Source organism: Trachemys scripta, chromosome 1 (genome assembly GCF_013100865.1).
Source record: "Trachemys scripta elegans isolate TJP31775 chromosome 1, CAS_Tse_1.0, whole genome shotgun sequence".
Lineage (NCBI taxonomy): Eukaryota > Metazoa > Chordata > Testudines > Emydidae > Trachemys > Trachemys scripta.
Window position 1 is genome coordinate 199193164 of NC_048298.1, and position 24734 is coordinate 199217897.

The 24734-nt window shown below is 41.8% G+C and overlaps 1 protein-coding gene across 1 annotated transcript in view; it reads left to right on the top strand.

The window, feature by feature from the left end:
- Positions 1-24734, top strand: part of CFAP47 (cilia and flagella associated protein 47) — a 660392-nt gene that overhangs the window by 221755 nt on the left and 413903 nt on the right. The window contains exons 36-39 of the mRNA XM_034754614.1: positions 9865-9999; positions 10661-10773; positions 16949-17099; positions 19571-19659. Coding sequence (XP_034610505.1) covers positions 9865-9999; positions 10661-10773; positions 16949-17099; positions 19571-19659 — 488 coding nt within the window. The remainder of the gene's footprint in view (positions 1-9864; positions 10000-10660; positions 10774-16948; positions 17100-19570; positions 19660-24734) is intronic.

The window sequence follows — 24734 nt, forward strand, 5'->3', positions numbered from 1 at the left end:
ATTGTAATGAGTCCCAAATTTTATTTTAGAGTTGGCCTGGCACTTTGGATGAAATTCAACATTAATGCTAGTGGAATAAAACTCAATGTGTAAAACTGTGCACAAGCTGTCAAAATCAATGTGGGTACAGAGTGATGCACTTTGATATTTATTTTAATGGTGGAATGGAGTTTGAGTACTACTGTGTGTGGTTTTCGGGGTTTTTTTGTTTGTTTGTTTTTTTTTAGCAAAAGGAAATGAAAATCAATCATCATTTATCCCTATGGTGGATCTGAATCAGAAGACAGTTCAGTATGAACCAAACACCTTGCTAACTTGAAGAAATCAGTTTGGCTATTGTCAAGAACAATGTATCTTTGCACTATAACGTGATGGTTTGCCTAAAACTTTCTCAAAATATATCCATCTATGCTCCATTCTTCTCTGCTTTTTCATTTTCTGGAGTACAGCTGTTCAAAGCTCAGTGGTCATTTTCAGTCTCCTGAAATATACGTGGCTCTTTTAAGGATCAATTCAAATACTTTTGCCTGTATATTAAGCAACCACACTATGTGGGTCTTCCTGATTAAAAATTTCACTGGGCTGACCAAGGCCCAAGGGTGTTCCTAAGTGAGGAAAATTTAGTTCCATTGCAAAAACTAGATCTAGCTTAAGGATCTTTGTACTTTTGTAATTAACTGGTAAAATATATGAATGTCATGGTGCCAAAAAACAAAACAAAATAAACCCTTCTGGTAAACAAATGAAAGGACTCTTCTAGCTCATATTCATTTTTAAGACCTATGTGGAATGTTGTTTATTTCTATTTTTAAATAACTGGGAGCCAAGTTAGCATCTCCCTCCTCCTTATGACACCCTTTTAGATACCTGAAAACTGCTATCATGTCCCCTCTCAGTCTTCTCTTTTCCAAACTAAACAAACCCAATTCTTACAGCCTTCCTTCACAGGTCATGTTCTCAAGACCTTTAATCATTCTTGTTGCTCTTCTCTGGATCCTCTCCAATTTCTCCACATCTTTCTTGAAATGCGGTGCCCAGAACTGGACACAATACTCCAGTTGAGGCCTAACCAGCGCAGAGTAGAGCGGAAGAATGACTTCTCGTGTCTTGCTCACAACGCACCTGTTAATACATCCCAGAATCATGTTTGCTTTTTTTTTTTGCAACAGCATCACACTGACTCCTATTTAGCTTGTGGTCAACTATAACCCCTAGATCCCTTTCTGCCATACTCCTTCCTAGACAGTCTCTTCCCATTCTGTATGTGTGAAACTGATTGTTCTTCCTAAGTGGAGCACTTTGCATTTGTCTTTGTTAAACTTCATCCTGTTTACTTCAGAGCATTTCTCTAATTTGTCCAGATCATTTTGAATTATGACCCTGTCCTCCAAAGCAGTTGCAATCCCTCCCAGTTTGGTATCATCTGCAAACTTAATAACCGTACTTTCTATGCCAATATCTAAGTCATTAATGAACATATTGAACAGAGCCGGTCCCAAAACAGACCCCTGCAGAACCCCACTTGTTATGCCTTTCCAGCAGGATTGGGAACCATTAATAACAACTCTCTGAGTATGGTTATCCAGCCAGTTATGCACCCACCTTATAGTAACCCCATCTAAATTGTATTTGCCTAGTTTATCGATGATAAGAATATCATGCGAGACCGTATCAAATGCCTTACTAAAGTCTAGGTATATCACATCCACAGCTTCTCCTTTATCCACAAGACTCGTTATCCTATCAAAGAAAGCTATCAGATTGGTTTGACATGATTTGTTCTTTACAAATCCATGCTGGCTATTCCCTATCACCTTACCACCTTCCAAGTGTTTGCAGATGATTTCCTTAATTACTTGCTCCATTATCTTCCCTGGCACAGAAGTTAAACTAACCGGTCTGTAGTTTCCTGGGTTGTTTTTATTTCCCTTTTTATAGATGGGCACTATATTTGCCCTTTTCCAGTCTTCTGGAATCTCTCCCGTCTCCCATGATTTTCCAAAGATACTAGCTAGAGGCTCAGATACCTCCTCTATTAGCTCCTTGAGTATTCTAGGATGCATTTCATCAGGCCCTGGTGACTTGCAGGCATCTAACTTTTCTAAGTGATTTTTAACTTGTTCTTTTTTTATTTTATCTGCTAAACCTACCCCCTTCTCATTAACATTCACTATGTTAGGCATTCCTTCAGACTTCTCGGTGAAAACCGAAACAAAGAAGTCATTAAGCATCTCTGCCATTTCCAAGTTTCCTGTTACTGTTTTCTCCCTCTTCACTGAGCTGTGGGCCTACCCTGTCTTTGGTCTTCCTCTTGCTTCTAATGTGTTGATAAAAAGTCTTCTTGTTTCCCTTTATTCCCATAGCTAGTTTGAGCTCATTTTGTGCCTTTGCCTTTCTAATCTTGTCCCTGCATTCCTGTGTTGTTTGCCTATATTCATCCTTTGTAATTTGTCCTAGTTTCCATTTTTTGTATGACTCCTTTTTATTTTTTAGATCATGCAAGATCTCGCGGTTAAGCCAAGGTGGTCTTTTGCCACATTTTCTATATTTCCTACCCAGTGGAATAGCTTGCTTTTGGGCTCTTAATAGTGTCCCTTTGAAAAACTGCCAACTCTCCTCCGTTGTTTTTCCCCTCAGTCTTGATTTCCATGGGACCTTACCTATCAGCTCTCTGAGCTTACCAAAATCTGCCTTCCTGAAATCCATTGTCTCTATTTTGCTGTACTCCCTTCTACCCTTCCTTAGAATTTCAAACTCCGTGATTTCATGATCACTTTCACCCAAGCTGCCTTCTACTTTCAAATTCTCAACGAGTTCCTCCCTATTTGTTAAAATCAAATCTAGAACAGCTTCCCCCCAGTAGCTTTTTCAACCTTCTGAAATAAAGCTGTCTGCAATGCAGTCCAAGAATTTGTTGGATAGTCTGTGCCCCGCTGTGTTATTTTCCCAACATATATTTGGATAGTTGAAGTCCCCCATCACCACCAAATCTTGGGCTTTGGATGATTTTGTTAGTTGTTTAAAAAAAAAATGTTCTCGAATGAACTGACACAGGAAACTGATAAAAGTTCACCCACTGTATCACCTGTGGGTGAACATTTCTCACAACCTCTATAGGTGACCTATCAATCCTCATCCTTAAAGGAAATCTGCACAACACATTCAAAAGTGCCTGGGAGCTTAAATTCATTACTCTGTTAGACATCAGAAATCAGGTAATTTTTGTTTAAATTAATAAAAAATATTTAATTTTTTAAAAATATATTGCCAGGGCAAACTTACTTTTTCTTCTTGTTGTCATTTACACATTTAGGACTCACCAAAAAACAAAACAAAACTGTTTTATAATACTCTTCTGTGTTCTCAGTAAAAATGTCCTACCAAAGAAAAGTTGTTTTTATTAAATACTTGTTTGCATATTCCCTGGAAAAGGTGAGCTGCACAGTTTGATGAATGCTTGCTTTGGTGCATAGATTTTTCTTTTTCTTTTTGTAATACAAATGCACTTAAATACCACTTGTAATACCTCTGGCAGGTGAGCAAGCTTCTACCAAAGTCTTCTGACAGCAGTTTCATCGTAATATAGAGAACATGGAACCTTCATGTCATTCATAACCATCATTAAGCTCCACAATCTGCCTTTAATAGAACTACAATGACATATAGTACATTCAGTTAAAATATTGTCTGAATAATGTACAGATCAGGATTGTAATAATGTCTCCAGTCGCTCATCCATTCTATTCTGGCTTACGGTTCCAAATTCACCAGCAAAACTGGTATGATTACATCTCTCAGAGGACGAGTCTGGATGCGGGTGATGCGGTTTTGGGGGGCAGGCTGGACAAAGTGTGTGCATCCTTCGAGTAGCTTGGAGAAGGGATTCCCTTTGTGACAGTTGCAGTGGCAGGGTCAGAGAATCTGCTGCTGTGTCATTCCTCTGTTCTTCCACCCCAAGTGGGGTAGACATTAGAGGTATACAGGGCTTTTTCTGTCATGGAACAGAGCTGCTTCTGGGTCTTGGTGAGAGAATAACCTTTTAATACCACTAAAACAACAAGGAGTCTGGTGGCACCTTAAAGACTAACAGATTTATTTGGGCATAAGCTTTCGTGAGTAAAAACCTCACTTCTTCGGATGCATATTTTAATACCACTAAGACTCTCCTCAGTACCCAATCAAACCACTCAGGATGGGCCTTGGGCTGAAGAGTTAGTCCATAGTCAGAATATCTGTTGGGAACAGAGTAATTCAGAACTTGCTTAAATATCTAAAAAGTTAAGTTTTGTTAGGAAAATGATTCCTTTTACTGTAGAATCACTTAAATACCCCTTTCCTTCAAGCAGTTAGGACTGACTGAATTACTGTCTTTCTTGGAACTTGGCCGAAGCCAGGTAATTCCTGTTACCAAGTGGCCATCCATGGTTATTAACTTTTTTTAAGGTTCACTAAGCATATTCTCTGTCAGCATCAGACTCTTTGTCTCAAGGTTGTAAGTAACTTTCAGAAGAATTTTGTGATAATATTGGAAAAGTGCCCTTTAATGTCCTTTATCTGAAAAATGACCGATTACGCTGTCTTGTAGATCTGAAAAGAGTATATTTGAGAATTCAGTCATTTGAAAAATCATAAGGCACATGTTTTGAATCTTTCAAGGAGATCAGACTTAGTATGAAGGTGGTGGAACATGCCACATGTAGATGAATATTTTCCTTTCTATAAACACCCAACATAAAGGACTCTAACTGCATTTTGGTCTTAGATTAGTGTTACAGTGAAACTAATGGTATATTAGACCCACATTATGTTTAGTGATCATATCAAACAAGCGATCTCAAACATTATCTTAGTTTGGACTTCATCTTAATAGAGAGATTGTCTAGTAGAGTACTTTCCATTCTTTCTATATGCAATCATTCCCATAACAATTGCTTATATGGGAAATTAATATTAGAAAATTGTGTGTGTTTTGCCTTATTTTAATACGTTTTGGTAGGAAGTGAGCTAGCACAAAGTTACTAGCGTGGACTCAAAGGACTACTAGTAAGTACTCTGCAGGCCACAGTTTGAGAACTGCTGATATAGAAGTGTGATTTTACTTTCAGCTAGTGGCAGATTTGTATAATCCGATTCAGACTATAATTGGGCAAAGGAGGGATTAGATGCACAAGAATCACTCACACAATATAGTTATGGAACAGTGGTGCTCCATGACTCTCAGCTGATGGCACCAGGCTTCCTAAAGGGGGTGGGGTGGTTCACTTCTACAATGGCCAGAGTTCTGTAGGAAGAATTTTGGCTTAGTCAGAATTCTTTGTGGAGTTCTAGCAACAGTGCAGCCTCTCTCAATACCTTCCAAGACCCCTGCCCTGTACAGGGCAGTGCCTAAAAGGCATAATCCATCCCACAGTGTAAGCATTAATTTATTTCCCTAGGAAACTAACTTGTTATGACCTTACAACAATTAATTAAAGGTAAATGCTTACTTAAATTGAGGTGGTAATACAAAAGTACGATGATTGTTGGTTCAGTGTATGTAAACAGGACAGTTTCCACTTTCATTGGAAGGAAAAATTCTTGATCTTCATGCAGGGTGTTCAAGGTCCCCTATACATCTGTTTGGGGATCTGCTAGTTTCTGAGTTACTTCAACTAAAATAAAATAAGGCCATTGACATCTGTGTTCTCTCTTCTGCAGACAAAGTGATATAGTTAAGGGTCTGATCCTGAAAACAGTTACTCGCATAAATAGTAGTACTGATTTTAATGAACTAATCTTGTGAGCAAATATTTGCAAGATTAAATCCTAGTAGTATAAATATAGATGGCCATGGTACAGGGGTGGGTAGATGTACTCAAATATCTCAACACTGAAGGGCATCAGTGTGTAATGAATGTTCATACTGTGCACTTGGAAAAGCAGTTGCTGGGCCAATGACTCCACGTTGTGGTGTATTCTTTTAATAAATGGGCTTTAAAAGTTTATGCAGGAAAATAATAGTCTTTCTGTAGTATTTGAATTTTTGTGAGAATGCTGTTCTTGTAAGATCCAGACTGATTTTATTGTTGCTTAAAAAATTCAGTATATATTCTTTACTTTTGGATAGCATATAACATTTAATTAAAAATACAATAACCATTGAGGGAAAATGTTTTACTTTCCATAGGAATGCCCCTGTGTCTTCCCCATCTCTGGGATGCAGGCAGAGGGTGGGAGAGATTTGATCAGACCAGCAGGAGGATGACCAACTCCTGGGAGGAGGCGGAGGGGGAGAGCCCATCCTGTAGCCTAGTTCCTCCTTGCACCTCGGAGTGCATGTGGGAGTGTACCTAGGAGAGGGTCTTAGCTGTTTCCTATTGGCCAATTGGGGGAGGAGGGGAGCCGATTGTCTCTCTCAATTTAAAGCCTTCCCACTTACCATCTTGCTACTATTGTTGCTCTGCTTCGCTCGCCCTGCTGTAGAATTCTATTGTTACATTTCCAGAATGCCGTGGGTTTGACTGACTGAGTGCCAGTTTTTGGGATCAGGAAGGAATTTCTTCCCATCAAGACAGATTGGCAAGGAAAGGTTTTTACCTTCCTTGCAGCATTGTGGAGGCAGAGTTAAGGTTAAAAAACTAAAAGGGCCAGTTCCCAAAGGAGATGCACCCTGGATTTGGCTGGTGGATCTTTCACCTGTCAGGAGCAGGGGAGACCTGAAGTCTTCACAGATGGGGGGAGGAGAAGAGGATTCAGAAGTGAGCTGAGTCCTTGCGGTTAGTCTGAGGAGGGTCTACTTTGAATTATAGATAGTGCTAGTAGCATGGTTTATTGTTAAGATTGCCCAGTGCTTCCCATAAGACCCTTTTATACAGTTGCTTATAACTTTGCCAGACCATTTGGGCTGAATTTTTCCATTCCCACCCTGCCTTTTTTTTTATTATTATTTTATTTTTAATTTCAGCCAATACTGTTCAGCTGTTTCTGAGAATGAGGCTAAGGAAACATTTTGGTTTTGAATGTTAAAAATATTTTTGTGATCTTTTCTTTGGAAAGCTCTAATGCTCCGATGCTTTGGAGCAGGGACTTGAAATTTGATAGAGGGTAGCCTTTGTGTCAGGGATATGTCTTTTGCCATAACCATGAAAGTCTGCCCAAATGTGGCCAAGTTATAAGCCTTTAAAAATTGCAGTTTGTGCATGCACAGTAGAGACTTCTTAGAGTAGCAGCGGAATTCTCCAAGGATTTTGTCCTGAACATGCTCAAGTTTTCACATCTCCTAGTGCCAACCATACTGCGCATGCACCATCCCCACAAAGTAACTGAGCATGATCCATCCCTTCACATATGCATCTGGGCCATCCTCCCAGAGCAGCTGAGCATGCTCTATCACTTCACAGGTCTGACATATGACAGGATTGTGCGTGCATCATCCCTACAGAAAAGTAAAGCTCAGGAAAGGACTGCAGAGGCTTAAATGGATTTTTCTTGTAATGGCTGCACCCAGCTGCTTGGGGCTGTGGTGGGTCTGGGCACCAGAACAGAGAGGAGGGAGCTTCTCTCTCCTGTGCTCTCTATGACACCCCTGCCCCCTCCGACTGACACATGCGAAGTATGAAGGAGGAAGCCTTTTCCCTCAGCAAAGATTATTTTGCTTTTAATATTATTTTCCCCACCCTGTAGTCATACCTTTCATGAACACATGTTGTACATGGAAATGCACTTGCATAGTATTGGAGGACTCTATCATGGGAAGCAATGATTCTGAAAAAGAGCTAGGGTCATGGTGGGTAATCAGCTGAAAATGAGCTCCCAGTGTAGTGATGTGGCCAAAAGGGCTAATGCAATCCTTGGATGCATACACAGGAATATTGAATGTATAAATGGGAATATAAAGTAGTTATAGGAAGGCTATATTATTAAATCTGTATTTGATTCTGGTGTGACCCCCGCTAGAATGCTGTGTCAGTTCTGGTGTCCACAATTCAAGAAAGATGTTGATAAATGGAAGAGGGTTCAGAGAAGAGACATGAGAATGATTAAAGGATTGGAAAATGTGCCTTATAGTGATAGACTCTAGGAGCTGAGTATGTTTATCCTAACAAAGAGAACATTAAGGGATGACTTCCTCACAGTCTGAGAGTACCTACATGGGGGAACAAAAGTTTAATGGCATGCTCTTCAGTCTGGCAGAGAAAGGTATAACATGGTTAAATGGTTGGAAGTTGAAGCTAAACAAATTCAGATTGGAAACAAGGTGCAAAATTTTGGCATTGAGGGTAATTAACATATAGAACAAATTGGTGGTGGTGGATGTTTAGACACTGGCAACTTTTAAATCAAGATAGGATATTATATTTAAATTGGCTGCCTTTAAAACAGGAATTAATTCAGGGAAGTTCTGTGGCCTGTGCTATGCAGAAGGTCAGACGAGATGATCACAGTGGTCTCTTCTGGTCTTATAAACTAAGAATTTTTATTTCTTCATTATGTGATGAAGGGTGTGAAAAGTCCATGCAGACACATGGTGTAAGAGTTTTAGGTTTCTGTAAACAATGATCTATTTAAAATCTGAGCAATAAAGACTTAACTTGATCTGCATTTCTTGTCATTTGAATTGATATTTTTCTCAAAACAAATATATTGAGGGGGTATTGATAGCAACTTCCATTTGTAAAGGGCTCTGTAAGAGAGAGGTGTTATTGTATTGTCATGTAGTAATCTTAATTTTACAGAAATTTGTAACTTTTTAAAAATGTTTATGTAGAAATAATTAGTATGAGTTTGGTTAGGAAATTTTAAAAGGTAAATGTTAAATAAAAGTTGGTTTATTAGAAAACTGCTTAAGAAATGTATTTCTCTAATCACTGAATTTTATTTATTTTTGTTGTTATTCCCTTTCTAGTCAAATGAATGCTTTTCCCCCCAAACTGTGGAAGAAAGGTGCACAGTAACTTTCTTCATTTCATTGTACAGTAACTCCTCACTTAACATTGTATTTTTCAGGAACATAACTACAACTTTAAGTGAAACGATGTTAAACTAATCCAATTTTCCCATAAGATTTAATGTAAATGTGGGGGATTAGGTTCCAAGGAAATTTTTTTGGGCAGACAAAAGGCATTATATACTGTACAGTACTGTGGTTTGGAAGTGCCCCTGGCTTACCCCACACAGGCACAGCCTGCTGCAGGCAAGGACGCTAGGAAGCACCTTCACAACAGCCGCGGCAGCTTACCCGGAGAAGAACAGGTGCCGACTTTGCCAAGGGATGCTCCAGGCCTACCTCTTCCCACCTCCACTCCACCTCCTCTCCGGAGCAGCCACATCTCCGCTCCTTTCCCGCCCCCCCCAAAGTCCTAAGCGATGGGGGAAGCACTGGGGGGAGGGGAGGAGGCAGAGAAGAGGAACTTGTGCAATGCTCCCTTGTAAAGTCGCTGCTCTTCCACAGAATCTCACAAGCAGTGGACAGAGCAGGCAGCCAGACGACGTTATAAGGGAGCATTGCACAACTTTAAATGAGCATGTTCCCTAATTGAGCAGCGACGTAACTTTTTGAAACAATGTTAAAGGGGAGGATGTTAAGTGAGGAGTTACTGTATAGTTAATGAGTTTTCTTACTAGACTTTATCGTTGATCCTCTTGACATTTTCCTATGCTGAGAAAAGATTCATATTCAAGATGGTAATGAAATTGTTCATATCAGTTATGCAAGTAACTCAAAACTTTTTTTTTTTAAAAAGAGCAATTTGAAAATAAGTGTGCACGTTAATGAGATATTTTACATTTCAAATTCTGTATCTTAATAAATCACTATCAATTATACACATGAGATTAGACTAAATATCCGGTGGTCGTTGATCTTTTTTTCCTGTTTAAAATTAGGCCACCGACATCTGTGATCCAAACCCAGTCATGATGCTTATGCTCTGCGTCTATTTATACGAAAGGCTCCCTCAGTATTTACCCAAGAAGACTGTTGAATTTACTGGAGCTTTCCATGCTACTGTTGTTAGACAGGTACTGTTATATTTGGATTTAGGTCTGAATCACTCCCAGCACTAAAATTTACCATTTATGTGGAATATATATTACACATACATAAAACACACATTTTTGTATTAATGGATCACATGTTCCCCTTTGCTACTCAATACAGAGATTATAGAATGAGGAAGAATGGCCCCTTTTTAGTTTTCTTCAGATTTGGGGTTCTGGCTTCCACAGCTGTTTCCTCCACTGATTTCAGTCAGTGCAGGAGCTTCTCCACGAGTCTAGTTGTGGCTTTCTGGGATCAGAGAGAGAGAGGAACTAGAGAATAGCTGCTGATGTGGGGTTACAATGCTTTCCTGATCCAATGGGAACGATACTCTAGAAGAAACAGCGGTTGAAAGATCTGGGGGAAGAGAGTCTGCTCTCCCGCTGGAAATATGTGATCTGCATAATTCTATATGGATTTCCTAGCAGATCTACAAGAATGGCACAAAACACTAGACTATATTGATATATGTTTGAAGGCTGTATTCCAGGGTGAGAGTCTGATTACTTTATTTGTTGCTAAAGGGTATATTCTATATTATACTTAGTATGTGTGCCCCCAAAGACTGAGCGATGGATGCATGTTTCAATTCTAAAAGTAAATAAGTAAAAGTAGAATAACTTCTATTGATTGTTGTGATAGGTGCGTCTGAAAAACCCAAGCTTTAAACCTTTGGTGTACAATGCTACAATTGTAGGAAGAGAGTCTGCTGATTTCTTATTACCTAAAGGAAACACTGTCGTCATTGCCCCAAAGTAAGTAACCATCTGTTTAGTTTTATTGAATGTGATGTCCTGATAGATTTAGCAATGCATAAGTATAAAAGTTTGTAGAGGAACAATAGAATGCATTCACAGAATAAACAGTATAAGGATCAAATTCTGTTCCTTGTGAAATTGGTGTGAATCCAGAGTAACTCATCAATGGCATATTTAACATAAATAATAATAATATATGGAGATATACCTATCTCATAGAACTGGAAGGGACCCTGAAAGGTCATCAAGTCCAGCCCCCTGCTTTCACTAGCAGGACCAAGTACTGATTTTGCCCCAGATCCTTAAGTGGCCCTCTCAAGGATTGAACTCACAACCCTGGGTTTAGCAGGCCAATGCTCAAACCGCTAAGCTATCCCTCCCCCAATTAATTTACAGATTACCTCAACAGAACTCAGAGTACATATCTTCAGTTATTGCAGGGAGCTCCTCTCTTCTGGTAAATGATGAAAGCTTTAAGTTTGAGCTGGATCTACTGTTCTAAAGCTTTTTCCCCTCCTCCCGCTCCCCCCCCCCCCCAACCTTTTTCCCCCCCCCCCCCCCCCCCCCCCCCCCAACTAGAGCTAACCATGCCCCTTAGCAAGTCCATCCAACTTTTTGACGTTAACACATTAGCTTAGATTGTGCAGCTAAGAATAATTTCTAATAGGCTGTTTTGTTTTGATTTCTCATTGTTATACTCTAGCAGGATTGAATGGTTAAGAGGGCATGTCAAGGCTTTAATAGTGTTGTTAACTAACCTCTTCGCAGTTCCACCAGATGAGAATTGTAAAGGTACAACATGTTCTTTCTATACCCTAACTTTCTGAAACTTAACTGACATAAGGGTCACAAAGGGATGTAAAATGTTTAGAAACTGTTGTTGCAATGGATATTTACTAGCTGAAAACCCAACTTCTATGTCTAGCATAGTAGTTCTCAAACTTTTGTACTGGTGACCCCTTTAACATAGCAATCCTCTTGAGTGCAACCCCCTTATAAATTAAAAACACTTCTAAATATATTTAACACCATTATAAATGATAGATGCAAAGCGGGGTTTGGGGTGGAGGCTGACAGCTCGTGACCCCTCATGTAATAACCTCGCAACCCCCTGAAGGGTCCCGACCCCTAGTTTGAGAACCCCTGGGCTAGCATGTGTCCTGCTTCCTCTGTGTTTGATTGTTGAATTTTCTGCACTTTATGTATGTGATTCGTCGTATGTCTGGGTACAGGTCTTTCAGTGTATGTAGTTTAACTACAAAATACCAGATCCTCTGGACAATTGAAGTGCAGATGCAATGAATCCATGTATGGAAAGCAAAGGTCACAGTTTGTAGGAAAACTATTCAAGCTGGTAGAAGGAGTAAATATAAAAAGTATTGCTAATGAAGACTGTTTCCTTTAAAAAGTTCAAAGAAGGGTCAGCATAAATACAGTGCTCTGTTAAGATGATCAAAAATTTTATATTAAATAACACCCCTATTATAAATATATATAGAAAGCATAAATGGGAAATGCTATGTTATTGATCTTTGCAGCTAATTTGATTGTTTTCCTTACATTTGCTTCAGATAAAAATTAAAAAGGTAATCTTTGAAAATAGAATGTATTTTTTATTAAAATTCAATACCGTGGTTGTTTTTCACTTAACCTTTTCAAGTACATAAAAAGATGCACGCAAATATATACAAGTTTTTCTTTAAGACTGGCATTAAATACTGTAGCAGACATCTTGGATAAATGCATGGAAATGAAAGCTGACTCAAAAGTTAATCATCTATTGGTGACTTCTGCATACAGCCCTGAATATAGTTTATGATAACATTAGCTTGTTTATACTCATGGGCCACCAAGTTAAACATTTTGTAAGATGTAATTAATAGCTTTGTTAATATGGGGAGAAATACAAAATGTAATAACCTAAAGCAGGGAAAAACAGATGAGGTAGATTCTTTATATTAGAATACAATCTCTTACTTGGTTTTTAATTTCTAGGGAAATATTAGTAAAGTGATGAATAAGCTACAGTCTCTATTTAATTGGTTATGTCTGGGCTCCCTGCTTTTCTTCAAGGTATCACTGCAGGGGAGTTACTCAGAACTTTCTGATGTCTGCTGTAGAAAGACTTAGAGTCTGTAAGGAAGTGAAGGAGAAAGAGTGGCTTCTAACTGAGTTCTACATAGGAAGACCAATGCAAGGAGTCTGGATTAGAAGCAAATGAGAATTTCCAATGCCTCTGATGAGAAAAAATTGGATATAATTGGCATTACTGAAACCTGGTGGGATTATTTCCATGACTGGAATGTTAAAATCAGTGGTAATAACCTATTCAGGAATGATAGAGGGCATAAAAGAGGTGGGGAATGGCACTCTATATTAAAGACACGATTACCCACTTCAGGATTATTGATAACTCAAAACCACGGGATCTTGACTATATATGAATCAGCGTGCTAACTATTAAAGCCCAGGAAAGGGTACTAGCAGGACTCTGTTACAGAGCTCAGAATCTGTTACTCCTTAATTACCTGTATGTAAGGTGTGGAAAGAAGAATTGTGTTGTTATGGGGGACTTCAATTTGGGAGAGACATGCAGCCAATAGTAAAAAATCATTAGAGTTTCTAAAAGTTATAAATGATGGAGTGAGTAGGAATAGGGAGATTTTTTTCTTCTGTGTAAAGCATTGATAAGACCAATGCTGGAATACTGCATACAGTTTTGGTGTCCATGTTCTAAAAAGGAATGTTTAATAAGTGGGGAGAATGAAGAAAAGACGAACAAAAATGATTCAAAGGCTGAAGAAAATGTCTTTTACTGAGAGACTTAAAGCTCAATCTGTTTAGTTTATCAAAAAGAAGAGGTGGCTTGTTTATGATGTACAAATATGCAGGCAAGTATTAAAGGGGTCTTTAATCTAACAGAAAAAGGCCTGACTAGAACCCGTGGCTAGAAGCTGAAGCTAGATTAATTCAAATTAGAAATTAGGCACAAATTTTTAACAGTGAGGGTGATTAACCACTGGAACAAGTGTCTTCAAATCAAGATTAGATGTCTTTCTGGAAGATATGCTTTAGCTAAACCAAGTTACTGGGCTCAGTACAGGGATACTGAGTTAAATTTAATGACGTGATATCCAGGAAGTCAGACTAGATTATTTAAGGGTCCTTTCAGATTTGAAATTCTATGAACCTATGTAACTCACAGTAAGAAAAAACAACTTTTTTCTGACTCTTCCTATGCAGAAAACTAAATCTGCTTAATTAAATTAAAAATACAGAGGTTTAAGTTTGGCTGGGTTGTTTGTTTTATGATGATGGACTGTACAAGATTAAGCTAATAATGATTTTCAGACCGCTCTGAACACTTTATAACAAACATGCCCACAGCAGTGAGCTTGGAGTGGAGTTCACTACTATAGTAGTGAGAGAATAAATAGGGTTATCTGAAGTTGTTCCACAAGGAGACCAAAGGGTAGTTTTGTCGAAGCTTACATTTGACACTGAGCATGGGAGAAGATGTGACTTTAAACCTCCTTTGTGCCCCTTTGGTCCTGTGTTGGTCTGGTGATGTAACACATCACAGCATAAATTGGCGCATAGCTCCACTGAAGTCAAGCTACACTGGTTTATACCAGCTAAAAACCTGACCGCTTTATCTGAAAGCAATTAAGCAAGTTTCATACAAACCCAACTTTTCTGAGCACTACTGGAGTGGCGTTCTCAATTGGTTAAGGCTAGAGAATTTCTAGTAACCCCTAGATTTGCTTTTCTGTCTTTCATATTTCTCAGACTCTCTCTTATGGCTCTGCACAGCTCTGCCCCATATAGATCTGCCATCACTCCCTTCATCACATCTTGTGTTCTGACCACTCTTCTTTGTTTTGTTTTCTCTTATTCTCAATTCTGTGTCCTTTTTTTGTGTTGCTCTCCAGGCCTGGCACAACATCTCTTTTCCTGCACCATGCATCCTTTCTCTCCCCATTTAAAACCCACAATTTTTGCTTTCCTTGCTGCCACTGACTTACATGCCTGTACTATTAACTCTTCCTTTATTGACCTTCCTGATACATTGTTTCCATTTTGTTTTAACTCTCCTTTGCCTACCACTTTCCTTTGTCTGTTTTGTTTGCTCTCTGGGTCACATTTAGCTTGTAGGCTGTCTGGGACAATGCCATGCATCCCTTCAATCTCTGTAAAGCACTATGCAAAGTTATTATCCTATACAAATATTGAATGATTAATATTGATTTTACAGATAATAGTAACTAATATTAATAGTTCATTTGCAGTGTTCATATATTCCCCAACCCCCCCACCTAATACGTTAAAATTTTTATATGTATGTCACCCTGGTTCAGCACAACCAATACAAGCTTCCCCCACATTTTGGACTGACCACAGCATTACGCATATTGCCTCTTAAACTACTGTGGCTTAGGGCAACCTTACATCAAGATGACCTAAATGTATATCTTCTATTTTGATCAGCTTTACTGTGCTCTTGACTTTGTGGATGTTTATAATACATATAGTTCTCAAGTACCAAAAGCATCGGTTGTTTAGAAATCATTTTTATAAGATCGATTGTGTTCTCCCCCCCCCCCCCACAAAATGCTCTAAGTGCATTAAGTCAGCAGACTGCGTCCACAGTACCGAGGCTCGCGTCGACTTCTGGAGCATTGCAGTAGTGTAGACCAGGCCTCAGTCTGCTGTTTTTTTAGGGCTGCTTCTATGAATCGGCAGGGCATTAGTATTAACAGGATTAACCAAAAGTATTAACCAGATGACCTCATAGTTTAAGTTTTCACTTTCTTCTACTTTGTTTTAAGTGATTCCATTTCAAGCATCCCACAAAATCTGGGTGCCTCTCCTTTCTGACAGGTTTCGGAGTGGTAGCCGTGTTAGTCTGTATCAGCAAAAAAACTGGGAGTGGATGCGTCATTACACAAAATAAAACCTATTTCCCCATGCTAATTTTTCCCCCTAATGTTACTCACACGTTCTTGTCAACTGTTGGAAATGGGCCATCTGATTATCACTACAAAAGTTTTTTTTTTCTCCTGCTGATAACAGCCCACCTTAACTGATTATTCTCATTATAGTTAGTATGGCAACACCCATTTTTTCATGTCCTCTGTGTATGTATATATATCTTCCTACTGTATTTTCCACTGCATGCATCCAATGAAGTGGGTTTTAGCCCACGAAAGCTTATGCTCAAATAAATTTGTTAGTCTCTAAGGTGCCACAAATGCTCCTCGTTCTCCTTTCTGAGTAGCTATATTATTACCATATTTCATAGAGAATCTTTTTTTCCCCCTGAAATACTATGTATTTTTAGCTTCTGTAATTCCCGTGCTTTAAAACAGCCTTCTGTTTTTCACCCATGCCCTGTTGTTTTTCTGACCTCAGTACCATTCTAAGATGTTTGTAGGCACAAAGTCCTATGAACCCAAGCTTATTCTTCAATAATATAATAATTAATCTTTCATTGTCCCAGGGCTAGGGAAAATCATACTTTTTTCACCTCTTTTAGAATCTCATTCTATGTGGGTTTTGTGGGTTTATCAGCTACACAGTCTTCATTTACATGAAAGCAGTTTTTCCTTCATCTCTAATTATATGCTAAATCCTGAAATCCTTATTTGTTTTTACTCAGCCCTCACCCAATAGGACTTGACTGAGAGTTTGCTTAAGGACTTCTGGATTTGGCCCACAATATTTGTAGTAAAGTATCTAATTGTTTAACTTTTAAACTTCTCTTGGATGAAAGGGAACTCACAATAAACTTACTGGTAATTGTTATCCTAGAATAAACATACAAGGAAAGGGTGGCACTTTCTGCACAAGAGTATAAAAACAATAACATTTAATATTTAAACTTTACACTGATAGTACAAGTAAACAAACACATTTTTTCTAGATTATTATTTCTCACTCTCTCTCCCTCTTCCCCTCCTTTTTATTAACAAACAAAAACAGCTTTTGGACACAGCATTGCATATTGGCGAATTCAAAAGTAATTCTCCTTTTCTCCATCCTCTCTTCAAAAATCTTTTAAAAATGTTCTGGTACTGAAATGACCCTCCAGGTTTCTTTGGCAATAATTTGTGAGGTTAATTTATTTAATTCTAAAGAAAGTGATTCCTTTATTTTTTTTTTTTTTAACTAGGAGCCAAATAAATATAAATGTGGAATTCACTAGTCACTTTTTACATCCTGCTGAAGCAATGTTGTTGTTGGTTTCGAAGACTGTAAGTGGAGTAGGAGGTACAACAATGACTTTCTCTCTGAAATCTAAAGTCAGCCGTATTGACCCTGCTGTAAGTACTGTGTATGTCATTTGAAAAAATGTGAATGTTCCTGTAAATCACTCACAAAAATTCTTGGACTTACATGATATGTAGGATTGACAGTAAAACAAAAATCTAATTTTGTGAAAAAATTAATTGTTTCAGCATTTGTTTTAGTTCCTTATCAAAATGAAAACTAGACCTTTTGAAATAAGAATTAGAGAGACAAACATATCCTTACTGCAGAATAGCCAAAACCCCAATGGTTAGGGCACTTAGTTGGGACGTAGGAGACTCAGAATGAAGTTCCTGTGCCAAATTAGGCTGATAGGGGACTTGAACCCAGGTCGCCTACATTTCAGGGGAGTAACTTAACCGCTGGGCTAACGGCTATTCTGGGGTGTCTTTCTATTTGCCTTTTTCTCTCCCCTGCACCATTTCCACTCTGGGCCTGAAACATTTCAGTTTTGACAAGCTGACATTTTTCAAACAAAAAACAGTTTGTTGAAAAACTCCCAACCAGCTCAAATGATATATCATATATAAATAAGGCTTGGGGTAAAAATTTCAAAAGCATCTAAGGGTCTTCCATTTTCAAAAGTGACCTAGGCACTTAGAAGCTTAAGTCCTATTAACTGTCAATGGGACTTAGGTACAAGGCCGGCTCCAGGCACCAGCTTAACAAGCAGGTGCTTGGGGCGGCCAAGGGAGAGGGGCGGCACCTGCGGCAATTCGGGGGCGGCAGGTCCCTCACTCTCTCTGGGAGCGAAGGACCTGCCGTTGAACTGCTGCCGCCGATCGCGGCTTTTATTTATTTATTTTTTTTCAATTGCTGCGTCGATCGCAATCGTGGCTTTTTTTTTTGCTTGGGGCAGCAGAAATGCTGGAGCCGGCCCTGCTTAGGTATTTAAGTGCCTAAAGATGGAGATGGACACCTAGTGGAATTTTCAGTGGGAGTTAAGCACGTAGGCACTTCTGAAAATCATGGAGAGCAGCCATCTGCATCTTTAGGCACCTAAATACCTTTAATAATCTGACCCTTAGTGCCTAGTTACTTTTGAAAATGGAACTTGGACGCCTACATCACTTAGATGCTTTTGAACATTTTACACCTGGTGTTCCGTCCATTGAGAAATGACTTTATTTTTTACATTAAGGATATGTCTACACTGCAAAAAATAAAACACCCCACCATCCGTGGCAGGTCAACTGACTTGAGACTTGCTGGCAGAGGGTGTTTTTCCTGCCCTTCCCCCCCCCCCCTTTTTTTTTTCTTTTTCTTTTTTTTGCTGTGTAGAGATATCCTAAGTATTAAAAACCTAGTACTTGTGACATAGACCTGTTTCTTGCTGAGACAAGTTACTTGTTTGACCATTTCTATGTAAGAGTCCTAAATAAAACATAGATTTGTAGTATCTAGCATGTATGTATAATTCTGTAATTCTTGGAATGTGCTGAAACCATGATCACATTATTAGTTTAATATTAGGGAAAAGTGTGTATGGGACTCTTCTGAAACTTATGTGGGTGACAGTTGAGCCTCATTTGCAACTGTGTTTCTCCACTGTTAGCCAAGTGGGTGTAGTAGACTTTTTTGGTTAACTAGATCAGCTGTAAATGTTATGACCTGTTTTATGTCTCTAAGAAAAAAGTAAGGATGAGGAATATGTTTTTACCAGGAGAGTCTGTGATCGCTGTAGCTCAGATTGCATAATGCTTTCCCCTCACCCTGCTTTCAATCACAGACTAGTTTCTGAAATTTTCATCATCTAGGCTCTAATACTAAGATTTGGTTTCTCCCAAAAGATTATTTGTTTTGCTCAAACTTTCCACAACCAGTTAAGCAATTTTTTGAGACAAGTGGAGGAAAAACCCAATTTCCCAATATAGAAGAAGAAAATTGTGCAGTTTTTCTTTTTATAAACAGCTTTCTAGATAGAATGACTGGAGGGAGGGTGAGACTGATGAAATTTGGCATTGAAATCGCTATTACAGAGGAGAAGTTTATTTAAATGTTCTGATGAAAGTTGGTTTTGATTTTGAGTTATGGGTATAACTCTGAAAACTCCATGCTGTTCATGCACAATACATTTTACGTTTTATTTTTCTCTTAGTATGGAGATAGTTGAGCTTAAAGATGTCTGCACTGCACATCCATGCATGGCTTGGTTGCGTAGGCAAAAGTGTACTGAAGGTGCCCATTGGCTGAGAATAAGGGATTCCAGGATCACAGGAAAGAGACTTCCTCCTGCAAATAGATCCAGATTATAAAATATAGATGTGCTATTGTCTGTTTTTAGGAACTCAAGCATCACTTATTTTTTTTGAGGGGGAGGGGAAATTAGCAAATTCCAGACAATAGACTATATTAAGGTAGCTACTCAAAGGCCAAGAAATGTCAAAATTAATGTTGCTGCCTTTTTTGTATGCATTAAGTACGGAGTGTTTTTTTGTTTTTTTTTAATTTTCTGACACTGCTATAACTTTTTATTCTCTTTTAGGGTGTAATAAAATGCAAATCCCCATGTTATGAACGGAAGAAAGTTAGTCTGAATGTTACTAGTCCCTTCAGAACTGATGGAATATTCAGGTAGGCAATGTTGTGAAGACAAAATCATAACTATAATATTATGTATATCTAGTCTTTTCCATAATTTTCTCCAGTTTAAAAAGGTAGGAAAACTTGAAGTTAAATTACAGTAACTGCTCACTTAATGTTGTAGTTATATTCCTGAAAAATGTGACTTTATGAGAAATGATGTTAAGCGAATCCAATTTCCCCATAAGTATTAATGTAAATATGCTGCTTTAATATCTCAGTGCTGTGCGATCTGGCTCCAGATTTTGTCTTTAATCTGCAGAGCCAAATACAGGACCATAAAATTAATTTGTATTTAAGAGCACAGAACATAAAACAGTTTTCAGTATTATTTCTGGCTTCTCTTAATGATAGCCTGTTTAATACACACGTTGCCTCCTTGTAATTTCATATATGATAGGCTAAAATGAGATATGCCATAAAATCCCAGGAATTACAAAGTACCCTCATTGGTGAAACATGAAAGATTGATGGAAATTTGTCAGTGTGCTTTTTTGTTACCTGACTGGTACTCATTCATGTTAGTTCATCGCTGTTTTATTTTTTTGGGGGGGGGGTTAAGTGAATTTAATGTTTGTTTAATGTTTGCTAGGTTGACAGTCCTGAGGATGGAAGTCCTCTGTTTATCCACAAAATAGAATCATAGGACTTGAAGGGACCTCGAGAGGTCATCTAGTCCAGTCCCTGCACTCATGACAGGACTAAGTATTATCTAGACCATTCCTGACAGGTATTTGTCTAACCTGCTCTTAAAAATCTCCAATGATGGAGATTCCACAACCTCCCTGGGCAATTTATTCCAGTGCTTAACCACCCTGACAGTTAGGAAGTTTTTCCTAATGTCCAACCTAAACCTCCCTTTCTGCAAGTTAAGCCCATTGCTTCTTGTCCTATCCTCAGAGGTTAAGAAGAACAATTTTTCTTCCTCCTCCTTGTAACAGCATTTTACATACTTGAAAACTAGATCCAGAATGGTAGCAGCTTGTGAAGTTGCTTTCACTGCCCCACCATTGTGCTTTGACCTGAACTACCTAAGGGGGGGGTCAGATGAATTAGTTTAGTTCTTCTTCTGATGCTTGCTCATATCGATTCCAATAGGTGTGCGTACACTGCGTGCACGATCGTCGGAAGATTTTTACCCTAGCAACACTCGGTGGGTCGGCTGAGGCGTCCCCTGGAGTGGCGCCCGTACGGTGCCGGATATATGCCCCTGCCGACCCAGCGCCCCCTCAGTTCCCTCTTACTGCCCATGATGGTCGTTGGAACTGTGGAGCGCGGCATCGCTGATCTCCACCCAGGGCCGGCTCTGGCTTTTTTGCCGCCCCAGGCAAAAAAGCCTCCGGCTGCCCCCCCCCCCACACCCAGCGTGGCAGGGGAGGGCGGCCGGAGCCCCGGGGGGAGGGCGGCGAGCCCCGGCCGGGGCTCCGCTCTCCCCAGCAGCCAGAGCGCCGGGGGGAGGGCGGCGAGCCCGCCGCGGCTCCGCTGTCCCCGGCGGCCAGAGCGCCGGGGGGAGGGCAGCGAGTCCCGGCCGTGGCCCCGCTCTCCCTGGCGGCCGGAGCCAGAGCACCGCGCCGCCCCCCTCCAGGTGCCGCCCCAAGCACAAGCTTGGTGGGCTGGTGCCTGGAGCCAGCCCTGTCTCCACCTCCATAGCTCTTTACTCGTACTGTAGATAATTGTTTAGTGTAGTTTTTAATAGTTTTAACAGTTATAGTGTAGTTAATAGTAAGTTTTGTTGATAGTGTAGATCGTACTTGGAGGAAACGGGGTTTATCCCCTTCCCTCCTTCCCGGTACCAGGGCCCATGCCTAGGTCTCTGGGTTTCAAGCCCTGCTTGGCCTGTCTCAAGCCGATGCCTACGGGAGACCCCCACGACTCCTGCTTGAAGTGCCTGGGGGAATCCCATCAACCAGATAAGTGCCGCATTTGTAAGGCTTTCAAGCCTCGGACAAAAAGGGAGCAGGACTTTCATTTAAAACAGCTCCTAATGGAAGCGCCACTTAACCCGGTGCCCTCAGCATCACGCGCAGACCAGGCGCCATTGGTCCGAAGCGCGCCTCTGGCACCGGAACAACCCAGCACCAGCAAAGACTCTCGGCACCGGACGTCTCCGGCACTGGTACAGACATGACATCGCTCGCTGTCTCCGCTGTCCAAGAAGCAGCACAAACCACCTGCTGCTCCTGTACAGTTGCAGGTACCACCTGTGCCCCCATTGGAGCAATGGCCTGTACCGGACCGCCCCGCGAAGGGTCCAACTCCGGCACCGTCTATTCCGGCGCCGCAAGTGCCATTGAGTCCGGTGCACACAAGCTCCCCGGTGCACACCGTGGTAGAGTTCAGCCTGCCATCCACTCCAGAGACCTTCTCCACCGCTTGCGACGTGATCACGCTGACTGAGCCTGGACCGTCTCACCCTCCAGCACCACTGGTGTGGACTGTCTTATCCATAGGGAAGCCTGCCTTCATGCGACCTCCATCGCAGAGCGAGACAGCTCAGCACCGATCTCGGTCACATTCCAGGTCGCGGTTCCGATCCCGCCGATGGTTTCGGCACCGCTCGCAGTCCCGGCACCGATCCCTATCTTGGCGCCGGTCATACTCATAGCGCCGCTCCACCTCACGAAGGTCTCCCAGCACCGGTCCCGACACTGATCGTCTCACAGCCGATCCCGGCACCGCCTGGGCCGTAGGTCTTCGTTGAGATCTAGATTAGCCTCCTGGCACCGTTATGACCGTCGGTCCCGATCCCAGTACCGCCCGAGACCCTGGCACCGGTCCCCGTCTCCCAGGCGCGGAGCGACAGAGTGGGACGGTGCAACGCTGCATGTGCGTTCAGCCCCGCTTTGGCCTTCACTACCAAATTCGACGTCGTTCCAAGCGGGGAGTGGCTACCACGTCCAGGGCCAAGACGCAGATGGTGCTAGCCAGGGGCAAGACGAAGGACAGGATCCTGACCAAGGACCCCCACAATGGTCCTTTTGGACTCCTTGGGCATACCACCAAGCCCAAGGTGTCCCCTCGGGCGCTTTCACTCTGCTCATTCGGAGCCCTGGGTACTGGAGGCCACTGTGAGCCGCCCTCCCCCGGCAGCCTCGGAGGCGACTGCCCTGCCATCGCATCAGGCCCATGCCCCTAGCGTGGTGGACCTAGGGCAACTGGACCCTCCACAAACAGACCTTCCCCAAGATCCACTAATCCCGGGGGTGTCCTCCTCATCCTCGCCTGACGAGGCTGTAGCAGGCACATCCTCCTCTGGCCCACCGCCTATTGATCTTCGTGCACACTAGGAATTGCTACGTAGGGTGGCACAGAACATGAACCTCCAGGTGGAGGAGGTGGTGGAAGCTGAGGATCCTGTGGTGGACATTTTATTGGTCACTGCCCCCACACGTGTAGCCTTGCCGTTTATTCTGACCATCCAGGCTAATGCCAATATGATCTGGCAGTCCCCAGTGTCTATTCCTCCCCCGGCCAGAAGGTTGGAGAGGAAATACTTGGTGCCCTCTAAGGACTATGAATATTTGTATGTTCACCCCCAACCTTGCTCCCTCATTGTACAGTCTGTGAACGAGAGGGAGAGACACAGCCAGCAAGCACCCGCCTCTAAGTCCAAGGACACTAGATGCCTGGATTTGTTTGGGTGCAAGATATATTGAACTGGTGGCCTGCAGCCCAGGGTAGCTAACCAGCAGGCCCTCTTGAGCCGTTATAATTATAACATCTGGAACTTGATGGAGAAGTTCAAGCAGTTGGTTCATCTGGAGTCCAGGGTGGAGTTTGGGGCCTTGCTAGAAGAGGGCAAGAAATTAGCGAGGACATCCCTGCAGGTGTCTTTAGATGCGGTGGACTCGGTGGCTAGGACTCTAGCCTCGGGCGTGGCTATGCGCCGCATTTCATGGCTGCAAGTGTCCGGTCTTCCACCGGAGCTGCAGCAGATTATTCAAGACCTGCCCTTTGATGGACAGGGGCTAGTCTCAGACAAAACTGACCCCAGACTTCAGAGTCTGAAGGACAACCGGGCCATCATGTGCTCATTGGGCATGCATACCCCGGTGACGCAACTTAGGCCCTTTTGGCCCCAACCGCAGCACACCTACCCTAACCCTCAACCACGGCAGGACTTCACTAGAAGGCGTGGCCGCAGTAGTAGGAGGAGACAATCTGATCCTCAATCAGGCCAGAATCAGGGCCCCCCCCAAACCATCAGCGGGGCTCAAGCAAAACTTTTGAAGGTGCGCCCGAGGACGGAGCACCAGTCTCCTTGAAGGATCCTTTTCTGCCTTTCTTCAACCGCCTCTCTATTTCCTCCCTGCGTGGTCCCGCATAATGTCAGATCACTGGGTCCTACGCACAGTGGAAACTGGATACCAGCTTCAGTTTGTTTCACCCCCCCCCACCCTCCCTCCCCATCCCTCTTGAGGGACCCCTCTCACGAGCAACTCCTCTTACAGGAGGTACAGGCACTCCTGTCTATCGGAGCAGTGGAAGAAGTCCCAAAGGATTTGAGGGGCAGGGGTTTTTACTCCTGTTACTTCCTAATCCCCAAGGCAAAGGGGGACTTTGACCCATCCTGGACCTGCACGGACTCAACAAATTCATGGTAAAGTTGAAGTTCCGCATGGTTTCCCTGGGGACCATTATACCTTCCCTGGATCCTGGTACGTCGCCCTCAACATGAAGGACGCGTACTTCCACATAGCAATTTACCCGCCGCACAGGTGATTCCTTCGCTTTGAGGTCAACCAACAGCATTTCCAATTTACCGTCCTTCCCTTCAGCCTGTCCACAGCACCAAGGATCTTCACAAAGTGTATGACCATCATAGTGGCCTCGCTCTGCCGACATCGGATCCAAGTGTTTCTGTACCTCGATGACTGGCTCATTCGGAGTCATTCTGAGCTATAGGTGCGGTCTCATGTTCGGTTCGTCATGAGCTTGTTCAGGCAACTGGGCCTGCTGCTCAACACCGAAAAGTCCACTTTGCAGCCAACCCAAAGAATAGACTCGAATCTCATCAGGGCATGCCTACCGCGTGGCGTGTCAGGTATTCTGCAAACACCTTCAGG